The sequence below is a fragment of the Myotis davidii genome, unplaced genomic scaffold (genome assembly GCF_000327345.1).
Source record: "Myotis davidii unplaced genomic scaffold, ASM32734v1 scaffold960, whole genome shotgun sequence".
Classification (NCBI taxonomy): domain Eukaryota; kingdom Metazoa; phylum Chordata; class Mammalia; order Chiroptera; family Vespertilionidae; genus Myotis; species Myotis davidii.
In genome coordinates, this window is record NW_006293003.1 from 2,423,773 (window position 1) to 2,437,538 (window position 13,766).

The 13,766-nt window shown below is 52.5% G+C and overlaps 1 protein-coding gene across 3 annotated transcripts in view; it reads left to right on the forward strand.

The window, feature by feature from the left end:
- The window catches only part of STK32B (serine/threonine kinase 32B), a 113,942-nt gene that overhangs the window by 46,130 nt on the left and 54,046 nt on the right, over window positions 1–13,766 (forward strand). The window contains exon 1 of one of the 3 annotated variants that reach the window (XM_006766577.2): window positions 4,647–4,826. The exons of the other annotated variants lie outside the window; for them this stretch is intronic. Within the exon in view, the coding sequence (XP_006766640.1) occupies window positions 4,771–4,826 (56 nt within the window). The 5' untranslated portion in view covers window positions 4,647–4,770. Of the gene's footprint in view, window positions 1–4,646; window positions 4,827–13,766 lie in introns of those variants that run through there. 3 annotated transcript variants of the gene reach the window in all.

A 13,766-nucleotide genomic window follows, 5' to 3' on the forward strand; every position in this document is an offset into this window, starting at 1 on the left:
TCCTCTGAGTCTGGGTATGATATTCTCTTTCCTCCTAGTTGTAGAACTTCCACTCAGCCAGCCTTCCTGTGGTTCTGGATGATGTCTGTTCCGTCTTTTAGGAGTAATTTGAATTGGTTGTTCGAGGCAGCAATCTCCGGCGTTAGCCTATGCCGCCATCTTGGTTTCTCCGGGCTTAGGAATTTCTGTTTCAACTGCAGACAGTGAGGGGACGCAGAAGGTTTTTAGGTGGGCTGTGGGGGCATGGAATGAGTTAGGCCTTAGCTAGGTCTCTATTGCCGTAGGGAGGGGAACGGAGGCAGGGAGGGGCGTGAGGCCTCTGTTGCAGTCATCAGCTACAGTAGTGGCAGCGGGTGGAGAGTATAGGGGTAGCCTTTCCTCCCTCTCTTCTCCGTCAGGTTGGCCCCCAAATGAGGATTTTTGCTAAGGTCTCATCCTTCAAGGGACTTATGGGGGAAGAGGCTGTTATCCTCGCTTCATGCCCCTTAGCACCTCATTGGACTTCTGATGAGTGGGTTTTCCACATGTCATATGCCTCCTTTCTCTATTGGAAGTAGCTGTGGCAGGGAATGCTCCTTGCAGCATGCCTGGCCTCTCTGCTCTCCAAACATCCTAACCAAGACTGTTGATGTCCTTCTCTCTGTTACTTCCTCCTTCCACAGGATGGTGGGGTAAGGGTCTGCTCTATAGATGCAACTCTTTTTTAAAAAAATGTTTGTAATGAGTTTTTTGGAGAGAGAGAAACATTGATGAGAGAGAAACATTGATCGGCTGCCTCCTGCACACTCCTACTGGGGATCAAGCTCACAACAGGCCATGTGTCCTGACCTGGATTCAAACCCCCGACCTGTTGGTGCATGGGTCAGCGTTCAACCACCAAGCCACACCGGCCGGGCTAGATGCAGCTCTTTTAACATTGAACTTCCAATGTCTGCTATTGCAAGGAGGTAATAGATGGCACCCCGACTTTTGCCAGTAGAATAAACTGTGTTCTTCACCTTACCTTGACAGCCTTAACATGCACCCAGTATGTTTAATGGCCGCGTATTCCTGAGATGTGAAGGAAGTAGCACTGGCAGGGCTTGGTGGTCAAATTCCTTCAGGAGACAGGAAGTAAGGGAAGAGGGGGAGTCGTGGACACCTACGTCTCAGGCTCAGAGGATGGCATTGTTGACAGAGGAGATGGCTGCTGCAGAAGGAAGCCGTGTGTGGGTGGAGGGATAACTTACCCACCTGTGACATGGGCGGGCAGCAGGTGCCCTCAGTGCTTTGCCTGCGCCCCTGCCCCCCACCCTCTTACCACTTGGCCCCCAGCGTTCTTCTTCCAGCTTGCTAGCACCTGGGCGTCATTTTTGGAGGGTTGCTCTCAGCCTTCGGGGACGTCTTTGCCTCATGCACATGAAGCTGGAATTGCCTAGGAATCATACCCTCCAAGAGATGCCTGGGTGCAGATGGGGGATCCTCAGCTCCCTTGTGCCTCTATCAGGGATATTGGAGAGTGACTGACATCATCTCCAGAGCTCCCCCCGGGGCCTCCCCTGGGATTGTGCTTGACCTCTCCTGTGTCCCTGGCCTCTTCCTTCCAGCCCAACTTCCATACCCTGATGGTTTTCCTTACAAGGAAACTACTTTCAGATCAAGCTCATCTCAAAGCCATCTTCCGGGGAGCCAAAACCAAGGTTAGGGACAATCACTAGTAATACTTCTACCACCGAGCCGTGAGGATTAAGTACAGCCATGCTTATAAGGGACTGTACAGCGGAACCTCAGATGTCTCCCATCTCCAACAAGCTCCCTCTCAACCTGACAGCCCTTTCATGCTGGCGCCTGTAGGATCAGTCACGCATCTCTTGGGCGACAAAGGAGAGAATGTGTGAACCTGAGTCCGTTTCCCACTGTTAAGATCTCAGGATATTGTGCTGTGAATATTTCCGTGTTGTTTTGTGTTTTTTGGGTGTGTGGGGTTTTTTTTTGCTTTTGTTGCTGCTTAGAATTATTGTTAAATTTTCATTTTGTACTGTGCCTTTTCTTCCCTTCTTGTTAAATTTTCATTTCCCTTTCATGCCCTTTTTGTTCTTAAAAGTGTTTATTTATAGATTAAACAGTATAATAGACACTAAGAAACGATAAAACAGGGAGTCATTTGGGGGTTTGGAACAGATTAATTCAACGTACATTATTTCTAAGGGAAAAAATGATTCTGTTTTGAATCATTTTCTGGAATGAATAAGTTCAAGAAATGAGGTTCCATTGTATTACTATATGCTTGACATATTGCTGACATTCAAGAATTGTTAGCTAATATTTTCTTTGAAGCGAGATTTTAGAAATGCCTATTTGAGGTGCTCGTGGTCACCCAGGTGGCTGTCAGAGAGACAGTGTAGGGTCAGCGGCCTCAATGTGCTGGATTTCAGGACCCCCCGTGGTTCTTAACCTTCTGGCCCTTTAAATACAGTTCCTCATGTTGTGACCCAACCATAAAATTATTTTTGTTGCTACTTCCTAACTGTAATGTTGCTACTGTGATGAATCGTAATGTAAATATCTGATATGCAGGATGGTCTTAGGCGACCCCTGTGAAAGGGTCCTTCGACGGCCAAAGGTTGAGAACCACTGCCTTATACCCACAGAAATCATGACGATTCAAGGAGTTTGTTTATGTGAGTTTTATCTATCAATATTTACAGTTTTAGAAATGAACACTGAGAAATTCAGCACACGTATTTATAAATGTATTCTAAAACGACAATAATGAATCCCCTACGTGTCAGCATAAGTGACATTTTAATTTAAAAATACCTATTTTTTCCCCAAAACAAAACTGCAGTGAGAAAGTGCCATCGTTGTACATTTTGCAAATCTCTTGTATCTGCTTGCGCCTCAGTCTGTGGGGACGCGGTGCTTTGAAGACTGTGAAGAAAACCGAACCTCACACAGACCTGTGGTTGGGGGAGGGAGGAGTATCCTGTTAGCTTTTTTCTCCGACGACAATTTTGAATACTCTTCTCTCATATTGTTCCAAAACACGCCTGGGATGTCCTTAACAATGAGTGGTGAGAGGGGGCCTGGAAGCATGTTATTGAACTCCTCACGGCCGGTGCCTTACAGCCCTTTGGTCTGCATTGAAACCCAAGTGGACCTTTTAGCCACGAGTGATTCTGGAACATAGTAGGTTGGTAATTTGGAAAACAGTCCCTGACTTACTAGGATGTCCCAAGTGTCGGCACACCCCATTATACAAGATTTTAAAACCATATTTATTAGTTTCACGGTTGCCAGCTGGGTTGCCAAAGTGTCTTATTGTGTTTTGTTTTTCCGGAGAGAAGTGCTTCATGCATACTTCCCACTCGGCACGCGGGATATTAAAGAGACACGCATGGCCAAGGATATAAATATGACAAGGTTAATATTCTTTCCTGCCTCACCCGTGCCATCCTGAGGGGAAATTGGCTTTTTAATTTGTTTCTGTCTGTTTTTTTTTTAATCATCATTCAAGGATATTTTTCCATTGATTTTTAGAGAGAGTGGAAGAGAGAGGGAAAGATAGAGAGAAACATTGATCTGAGAGAGAGACATTGATTGGTTGCCTCCTGCACACGCCCTGACCAGGGCCTGGACTGGGGAGGAGCCTGCAACCAAGGTACGTGCCCTTGACCACAATCGAACCTGGGACCCTTCGGTCCTCAGGCCGATGCTCTATCCATTGAGTCCAACGGTCAGAGCTGAAATTGGCTCTGATTTATGTGCGGCCGTGAGAAACACAGCGATGCTACCGCCGTCCGGTGCCACGTCTGTGATCTGCACAAAGGTGCCATCGGTTGTACCCACCGCGGTACATGCCGTCTGTGAGGACACAGTCTGAGATTCAGGAGGCTTCAGCACCACTGCTGCCAGCGCTCCCATAACAGTCTTCGATGATGAGTGGGTGCCGATGCCAGGGGACGAAGGGCAGCCGTGTGCGCGGAGGCATCCGTCTGCGAGAGCACATGCAGCCAGCGATCGGCTCACTCGCTGGGTACGGGGGCCGCTAAGTCTCGGGAGCTGGAACTGCTGTGGCCTCTTTTGCTGACCGGCCACCCGCTGGCGCTCCGTGCTGTCGTGGGCACGAGGTTTATGGGACTGCGCGGTCGTTGGCGCCCCCCCCCCCGCCGATGGAATGCAATCACTTATCCCGGCACTTGCTTCGGTGGCTTTTTCGTTAGAGTCTGAAAATCCGTAACAAGCAGTTTTTTTGTGGTACTTTGCTAAAATACTCTACTCCCTACAGCACAGTAAGAGAAATGACGAGTGCCTGCGGTGTTAAGGGAAAGGAACAGTCCGGTTTGTTTTCACTGTAGCCTTGTTTGTTTTCTGACGTAATTCTTTGGAGCGGATCCTTCGCTTCCGTGAGTCAGAACTCTGCCATGTCGCTCTCGTCTTTTTCAGCATCTTTAGACGTAGGTGACTTCGCTGTGGGTGGAGGAGTCGAGGACTCTAAACTTGTAAAGCTAATGATCAATCCTTAAATATGAGAAAGAATATTGTAAATTAATGCACATTTGTTTTACAGCTTAGTATTATAAAGTTGCAAATTAATGGTTTTAGGTAAGATTTAAATTGTTATATGTTTTTATTTTCTAGAAACTATTTTGAATTTATTTTCTAAACAAGGGAAATCCCAGAATTTCACATGGGCGATTTACTGGGTGATAATGAGGTTGCAGATATGAAGAAGGTATAACCAAAGATGCCCAGTGAGGAATTCTAAGGACAGGCTGTTCAGCTTTGAAAATGAACATACTTATACCTCAAACCTACTGTGCACCTTCGGAAACTACAAAACACAAGTATGCCTTTGTTTTAATTTGACCTCAGCACATATAATGAGCCTCGGGGAAACTCCACTACACACTCATGAAAGTATGAAAGTTTTGGCAAATAAAGTCTTAATATTATAAAAACTAGAGACCCTGTGCACGAATTTGTGCACGGGTGGGGTCCGGCTAGCCCGCCCAATAAGGGCCAATTGGCACAGGTCTGGCCAGGGGGAGGGGTTGCAGGAGGTTGGCCGTGGGCCCCACCCCCTGATCCGGGTGGTGGGGGGGGCCGAGCAGGGGTGAGGCCGGCTGCAGGGAGGGGCCGCGGGAGGTTGGCTGACTGGCCCAGCCCCCAGTCGGACTGGTTGGCCAGCCTAAGTGCGCATCATAGCTATTAGTCATTCCGGACATTCCGGTCGCTTAGGCTTTTATATAGAGAGATAGTTTTGGCCTGTAGACACCCTACAGGGTCTTGGAGGTTCCCAGAGAAACACACTTTGAGAACTGCTGGTGTAGCCACTTGGACCAGTGATGTGGCATTTAAGATGCATCTGTATGGGTGTGCTGCGTGAGACTGTGCAGGGGGTGGCAGCCTTTTATGCAATGAGTTTTGTTGCTGGAATACTCTTCAATGGCTTATTTTAGAGGGTTTCCAAAATCCGAATCTAAAGACCCCATGTCTTTCTATTCTACCAACACTGGCCTAGTGTGCGCCCCTCCCCCTTTCTACTGACTGTCTTCCTCATTCGGAGCGTAAGCACCATGAGAGCTGGAGTTTTTGTACCTGCTTCTTCCCTACAGTGTTCTTGGCCTCTGGAACTGTGCTTCGCACACAGTAGGTACTCAGAAAAAATACGTCTGCTGAGTGGCCGTCTGGAGCTGGCAGCGTCGGGCTTGCGTCACGGTTCAGAGCCCCGAGTCTGGCTCCCAGCCGCCAGAGTCCGGCCCTGGTTCTGCCACCTCCTCACTACGGATCTGGGTCCAGTTACCTGCGGTCCCTGGGCCTCTGTTTCCCGTTTGTAAAGCATGTGTCTTACGTTAGGAGGAATCTCACGCATTAACAGTTCTGAAGTCCTCAGGACCCTGCCAGGTGCAGGTCAGCACTCGTGCGTGCAGCTGTCACTGTCCTCTCCAGAGCCTCCTCCTGCCTTCCTCTTCCCAGTGGCCTCTGGCGTGCCGGGCGGCACAGGAGAGGCTGGGAAGAGGGGGTCAGGCACAGCCCCTGCCCCAGGAAGGCACACTGTGGGAGAGGTGGGTGCGCCCAGACTCTTTTATTTTTTTATTGATTTCAGAGACAGGAAGGGAGAAAGAGATAGAAACATCAATGACAAGAATCATTGATCAGCTGCCTCCTGCAGCCCCTACTGGGGATCGAGGCCATAACCCTGGGCATGCGCCCTGCCCGGGAATCGAGCTGTGCCCTCCTGGCTCATGGGACCACGACCAGCCACGGAGCCATGCGGGCTGGGCTAGATGCACCCAGACTGTTTCCATGCAGAGCAGTGAGGGACGGAAGCCGAACGGCCCCGAGTGTAAACATTGATTCTCTGCAAGAACATCCGGTGAAAATGCTGCTGAGCTTTCCCAATAGTGCAGATTAGCGGCGCCCGTAACAAGTCCCGTTAGGCGCCGGCACCAGGCGCGGCGGGACTTTCACACATTATAGGGAAACTGTAAGCTCCTGCCTCGTATCAGACCCTGGCTGGGCACCGAGAGGGGGAGGTGTGGCCTGAAGGAACCACCGCCGGTGTGGGGAGCAGGTGGCTGGTTAGGGGGTTACAATGCAGGTGATCAGCTCTGGACAGAGACACACACAGGCCTTGCAGGGCCCTGAGGACCAGAACACAAGTGCCTGACAATCAGAAGAGCTTCTCGGAGGAGGGGCCATTCTAGCCGATCCTGCTGAGTTTCGAGGGGTCCCCTGGAAAGGGGGAGAACCATGAGCAGCAGGTGGGAGCTGGGAAGATGTGTGGCATGTGTGGGAAGGAGAGACGTGTGGTCCGTCGGGCAGGAGTGGGACACCGACCCAGAGAAGTACCCTGTGTTGCAGGTGGGTTTCTTGGGGCGCAGACGCTGGGTGGAAATTAGTAAGCAGGGGAGGGCCTGGCGAGGGTGTGCCCCGGGGGCCAGCAGCTTGGACAGGGAGTGGGGGCGGGGGGCGGGTGGAGCAGAGGAGCAGCTGGCCGTGGTGTGGTCACAGTGAAGCTGCAGCCACCCCGTGGGCACTCCTGCTCTTCAGCATTATCCTGAGCGAGGGCGGCAGGGCCTGGCGTTTATACCCTAACCTGGCCGGTCAGTGGCTGGGGCTGCCCCAGGCGTGAACCAGCGCACCTCTGTCTCCCTGGTGCCGGCACAGAGCTGGGCACAGTGGGTGCTAAGTATTAGCTCAAAAAATCAACCTTTTCCACAAGCAGCGTCATTGTTCAGTGAGACGGACAGCGAGTTCCCAGGTGCTGCTGCCCATAGCACCGGGTGGATGGGCGCCAGCTCCGTCCCGAGCTGTGCTGGACGCGGGCCGGCCCGGGGAGCCAGCTAACTCCACTCGTGTCTGCCAGCAGCGACAGTGGCCAAATGCGAGAGGAAATTGTCAATGGCGAGGAGGGGAGGGCGGGTGTCAGCCATTAGTGAGAGGCAGGGAACCAGCGAGCGAGGCTCCCACTAACTGAGCGTCCGGCTAACAGAGCGTCTGGCTAACTGAGCGTCCCGCTAACTGAGCACCCCGCTAACTGAGCGTCCCGCTAACTGAGACCCGCTAACTGAGCGTCCAGCTAACTGAGCGTCCCGCTAACTGAGCGTCCCGCCAACTGAGCGTCCCGCTAACTGAGCATCCGGCTAACTGAGCGTCCCGCTAACTGAGCGTCCGGCTAACTGAGCGTCCCGCTAACTGAGCGTCCGGCTAACTGAGCGTCCCGCCTACTGAGCGTCCCGCCTACTGAGCGTCCCGCTAACTGAGCGTCCCGCTAACTGAGCGTCCCGCTAACTGAGCGTCCCGCTAACTGAGCGTCACGCCAACTGAGCGTCCCGCCAACTGAGCGTCCCGCCAACTGAGCATCCGGGTAACTGAGCGTCCCGCTAACTGAGCGTCCCGCTAACTGAGCGTCCCGCTAACTGAGTGTCCGGCTAACTGAGCGTCCCGCCTACTGAGCGTCCCGCTAACTGAGCGTCCAGCTAACTGAGCGTCCCGCTAACTGAGCGTCCCGCAAACTGAGCATCCCGCTAACTGAGCGCCCCGCTAACTGAGCGCCCCACTAATTGAGCGTCCCGCTAACTGAGCGTCCTGCTAACTGAGCGTCCAGCTAACTGAGCGCCCCGCTAACTGAGCGTCCCGCTAACTGAGTGTCCGGCTAACTGAGCGTCCCGCCTACTGAGCGTCCCGCTAACTGAGCGTCCGGCTAACTGCGCGTCCCGCTAACTGAGCGTCCGGCTAACTGCGCGTCCCGCTAACTGAGCGTCCGGCTAACTGCGCGTCCCGCTAACTGAGCGTCCGGCTAACTGCGCGTCCCGCTAACTGAGCGTCCGGCTAACTGCGCGTCCCGCTAACTGAGCGTCCGGCTAACTGCGCGTCCCGCTAACTGAGCGTCCGGCTAACTGCGCGTCCCGCTAACTGAGCGTCCGGCTAACTGCGCGTCCCGCTAACTGAGCGTCCGGCTAACTGCGCGTCCCGCTAACTGAGCGTCCGGCTAACTGCGCGTCCCGCTAACTGAGCGTCCGGCTAACTGCGCGTCCCGCTAACTGAGCGTCCGGCTAACTGCGCGTCCCGCTAACTGAGCGTCCGGCTAACTGCGCGTCCCGCTAACTGAGCGTCCGGCTAACTGCGCGTCCCGCTAACTGAGCGTCCGGCTAACTGCGCGTCCCGCTAACTGAGCGTCCGGCTAACTGCGCGTCCCGCTAACTGAGCGTCCGGCTAACTGCGCGTCCCGCTAACTGAGCGTCCGGCTAACTGCGCGTCCCGCTAACTGAGCGTCCGGCTAACTGCGCGTCCCGCTAACTGAGCGTCCGGCTAACTGCGCGTCCCGCTAACTGAGCGTCCGGCTAACTGCGCGTCCCGCTAACTGAGCGTCCGGCTAACTGCGCGTCCCGCTAACTGAGCGTCCGGCTAACTGCGCGTCCCGCTAACTGAGCGTCCGGCTAACTGCGCGTCCCGCTAACTGAGCGTCCGGCTAACTGCGCGTCCCGCTAACTGAGCGTCCGGCTAACTGCGCGTCCCGCTAACTGAGCGTCCGGCTAACTGCGCGTCCCGCTAACTGAGCGTCCGGCTAACTGCGCGTCCCGCTAACTGAGCGTCCGGCTAACTGCGCGTCCCGCTAACTGAGCGTCCGGCTAACTGAGCGTCCCGCCAACTGAGCGTCCGGCTAACTGAGCGTCCCACTAACTGAGCGTCCGGCTAACTGAGCGTCGCGCTAACTGAGCGTCCGGCTAACTGAGCGTCCCGCTAACTGAGTGTCCGGCTAACTGAGCGTCCTGGGATTGTTGAGGCCACTCATTCCCATCACATTATCACACCTGCAGTTGGAGCCGCGTCCGAGTACGTCTGCCGCTAACATTGCCGTGATTCTTCTCTGTCAGCAGTCCTCGGGCTCTTTCTCCCGGTGACAGGCAGACCCGCCACCAGGCCTGCGTTTTGTCCAGATGACGATGCGACAGCAGTGACATGGGTGACACTAATGGCCATGCCCAGGCTGCGTGTCCACTGTGTTTCAGGAACTGTGCTAGGGCTGCTTCCTACGACAGCACAGGATTCTCAGCTTCTTAAGACTGGGTTTCTTTCCTGGCTTGGTTCTTGACTCCTGTGTGGCTTCAGGCAGGTTCCTGAGCCTCTCTGATCCTCAGCTCCATCCTGTGTAAAAGCGCATGCTTGGCATCGCTGCTGTGATGGTGGACACCAACGCCTCCTCCTCCCCCGGCGGACAGAGCCCAGTCTTCTGACCCACACCCTGCGTGTCTGTCCCTTGTTCACGGACTGCTGGTGGCTCCCTGCAGCCGGCAGGACACCGTCCAGCCCCACACAATGACACGAAGACTTCCTGCGCAGCTGCAGGGAGGGGCCTGGGAGTCGCCGCCCGCCCCCCTTAGAGGACCGCAGACTCACCGCCCAGCTGCTGGGAGAGCCGATGGCAGGCAGCGCTTTAGACTGGCCTCAGCTAAACAAAGCCACCCTGGCCACGGCCACCCCTTCTGAGGAGGGAGGGGCTGCGCCTCCGCCTGGGAGGGTCCAGCTCAGGGAGAGCAGGGGAAGTCTGGGGGGAGGCGGGGTGGTTGAGCTTGGATTATAGAAAGAGCTCACTCCACCACTTGCTAGATGATGTCATAACCTCTTTGGAGATGCACCAACAGTGGGGAGAAGCAAAAATAATGGGGAGAAGCACCAACAGTGGGGAGAAGCACCAACAATAACAATAGGGGAGAAGCAGCGACAATAAGGAGAAGCAACGACAGTGAGGGTGGTGGCAACAACATGCCTCCCACCTCCGTAGACAGCTTTGGGATGGGGCAGATCTTCAGTATCTGGAGGATGAATCCTTTTAGCCCACCCTGGCCTCTGCAGCGTGTGTACAAGCTGCTCCTGGAACGTGTGCACAGCCCGCTGCCCTGGGGCTGGAGCTACTCCTGTGCTAAGAGCTGAAATTGACCAAAGTTGACTGCAATTTACCATCCAAACCTTCTCCTGAGCCCTTCAACAGCCTGCAGAGTTCCACAGTGGCCGCATCAGACGCTTCTACTGCATTTGCTGTCTAGGTGGGAGGTAGATTCCTGGTGCTTCCTGCTCCACAAGTGTCCCAGAATTTTTTAAGCTGGGTAGTGACTACACACTTTATTTATTGTTACTTAGCAATTGTTACATGTATACATATACATATATGTGTGTGGGTGTATATATATATATAAATGTATCGACATATATACTTAAATAAATAGAAATATATAGATTTACATAAGCATATGTAAATCTATAAGTGTATTTAAATCTATATATTTCTGTTCTTTGAAATATGTTTTAATGACAAAAACTGAACAAAATTAAAATTCTAAAAACTAGGTTTTAAAAGGACTAGTGATCTGTAATAGAAAGGACTAGAGGAAGGGGTGATTGTCATAGAACAACTCCAAGGTCCTTGGATGTTTTTAAGAAAGAAAGTAGAGATTTTAAATTCAGTGCCTTGTTAAGTACGGTTATTTGAAATTTAAATGTTTAAGCACTAAAAGAGTAGAAATAGGATATAGAGTCAAAAGGGGAAATAAGGAAACTTAGCAAATCGAATTGACAGCAGAATGAAGGGGGGATGGAGAACAAAAGCATGGTAGATAGTAAGCACTGTTCAAAACAGATAACAAAACGTTCAGAATGTACAGCCCCCATCGTAGGCATAAGCACACTGAGCTCACTGGACAAGACCCAAGCTCTCCACATGGGTGGCTAGAAGCGCTGTGTACAGCCCAGCCGAGTGGCTCGGTTGGTTGATCATTGTTCTGTGCACCGAAGGGTCACCAGTTTGATCCCTGGTCAGGGCACATGCCTGGGCCGCAGGTTCGATCCCCATGGGGCACATAAAGAAGGCGGCTAATTGTTGTTTCTCTTCTCTTCTCTTCTCTTCTCTTCTCTTCTATCTCCCTCCCTCCCTCCCCTTCCCTCTCTCTCTAAAAATCAATAAAAACATATGTTTGGGTGAGGGTTAAAAAAATAGCTGTGTATAGCCTATTTACAAGAGTTACAGTGAAAAATATGAGAATGAAAAAACTGCACATGATGGGATACAAACAGATATATACCCCCCAAAAAAGAATATAGGAAAATACTGGTCTCGCAGCAAAAAGCATGTTTCAGGATAATGAGAATAACTACAAAATAGAAGGAAAGTCCACGTTTCTGAACTCGGATGCTTTGGATATAAAACTGGACAGTGTACAAAGCAAAACTCGCTGGAGTCACAAGGAAAACGAATGAATCAGACATTTGCCAGGATCCTTTCAGCTGCTCTCATGAGCGGGCAGATCAAAGCCGCAGGCACTAACGCACAAATTACAAGTCCAGGCGCTGCACAGAAGTGCTCCCTGCAGGACACCAGGCGGGGAGTCAGTGCCGGGCGGGAGGCGGCGTCTGCAGCATGCACACGTGTCAGAAGATTGGTTTCCAATAAATAACAGCTTCTGCAGACTCTGAGCTGGTCCAGCAGCCCGGTAGCCAAACGGGCAACCAACGAGACGCAGAGCGCACAGAGGACAAGGCCCAGGGCAGACGGGTCTGGGAATGGACCAGCCTCTCTCATGATTATGGGCTCCGTTGTGTCCCCTCAAAATTCATATGTTGAGGTCCCAACCCCCAGGACCTCAGATCGCAACTATGTTTGGAGAGCAGTTCTCTAAAGAAACAATGAAGGGTGCCCTGGCTGGTGTTGCTCAATAGTTAGGGCATCGGCCCGAGGACCTGAGGGTCACAGGTTTGATTCCTGGTCAAGGGCAGTACCTGGGTTGCAGGTTCAATCCCCAGCCCCAGTTGGGGTGCATGTGGGAGGCAACCGATCAATGTGTCTCTCACATCAATGTTTCTCTCTTTCTCTTTCTCTCTCTTCCCCCTGCCCTTCCACTCTCTCAAAAAATTAATGGAAAAAATATCCTCAGGTGAGGATTAACGAAAACAATTTTTAAATAAAAAATTTTTTTAAAGAAACAGTTAAGGTTTTATTAGGGCCACCATGGGGCCCTAACCCCAGCTGATTGGTGTCCTAAGAAGAGGACGTTAGGACACAGGCGCACACAGAGGGACGGTGTGTGCGGGCACAGCGGGGAGGCGGCATCCACAAGTCGAGGAGAGGCCTCAGGAGGAACCACCCTGCTGACATCTTGGCCTCAGACCCTGAATCCGAGGCTGGTCCCGTCTCTCCCTTTGCTGCGCGTGCCGGGGATGCCAGAGTCACGGCGTGGCCTGTGCCGGGAAGCTCGCAAGATCTTTGGCATGAATTGGACTACTTTCTCCTGCTTCCATTTTCCTGAGTTCCTTTTTTATTTTTGACCTAATCTGTGGCTCCCATGTTTTCAATTTTATTGCGTTACTAGAGGCCCCGTGCACGAAATTCCTGCACTGGTAGCGTCCCTAGCAGCTTCCGGCTGGGTACTCACTCCCTTCCCCCCGCCGGCCCCGCCCCCTGGTTGAACTCCCGGACGACCTCCTGGTTGAAGGGACAATTTGCATACTACGCTTTTATTATATAGGATATGCATTTTGCAAGTCATGTTTAATTTTTCTTGGAACAAGTTAATAAATTAATGTTTTTTATTTGTTTTATTTTTATGTTTTTAAATATATTTTTTACTGATTTCAGAGAGGAAGGGAGAAGGAGAGAGATGGAAACATCAGTGATGAGAGAGAGTCATTGATTGGTTGCCTCCTGCACGATCCGGGATCCAGCCTGCAACTCGGTCATATGCCCCGACCAGAAATCGAACTGTGACCTCCTGGTTCATAGGTCAACACTCAACCACTGAGCCACCACAGCTGGGCAGTTAATGTGTTTTAAAAGCAGACATTGGGTCCTTCGTGCTGGTCTGTGTCAGCATCCAGGCCCGGATCAATGCCTTTCCAGCTCCCGAGGTCTGCGCTCCTCACGGTGAGCCTCCTCACCCAGCCCCCCACGCCAGCGCTCCAGGCAGAGCGGAGGTTTCTCACGGTGACCCTGCCCTTCCAGGACCGCGTGCAGCCGGGAACGTGATGATAACTGCGAATGGAGCCGTGGCACCAAGCCGGGGGCCAGCGCAAGCTTCAGCGAGAAACGAGAGGCGTTTTCTGTCCCCCGATAATAGCATCGAGTCTCTGGGGATGAATGCAGCCCGTGGCCCGGGCGGAAAGTGGGGGTGCAGCAGGAAGCAGCCGAGCCGGGCTGCGGCGCTCATCATTGCTCTTTGCATCTGGCCTTCCTCTTCAGCATGCATCCCGGCCTGCTCCCCTGAGAGCTCCCTGCACTCAGCGCTCAGCTG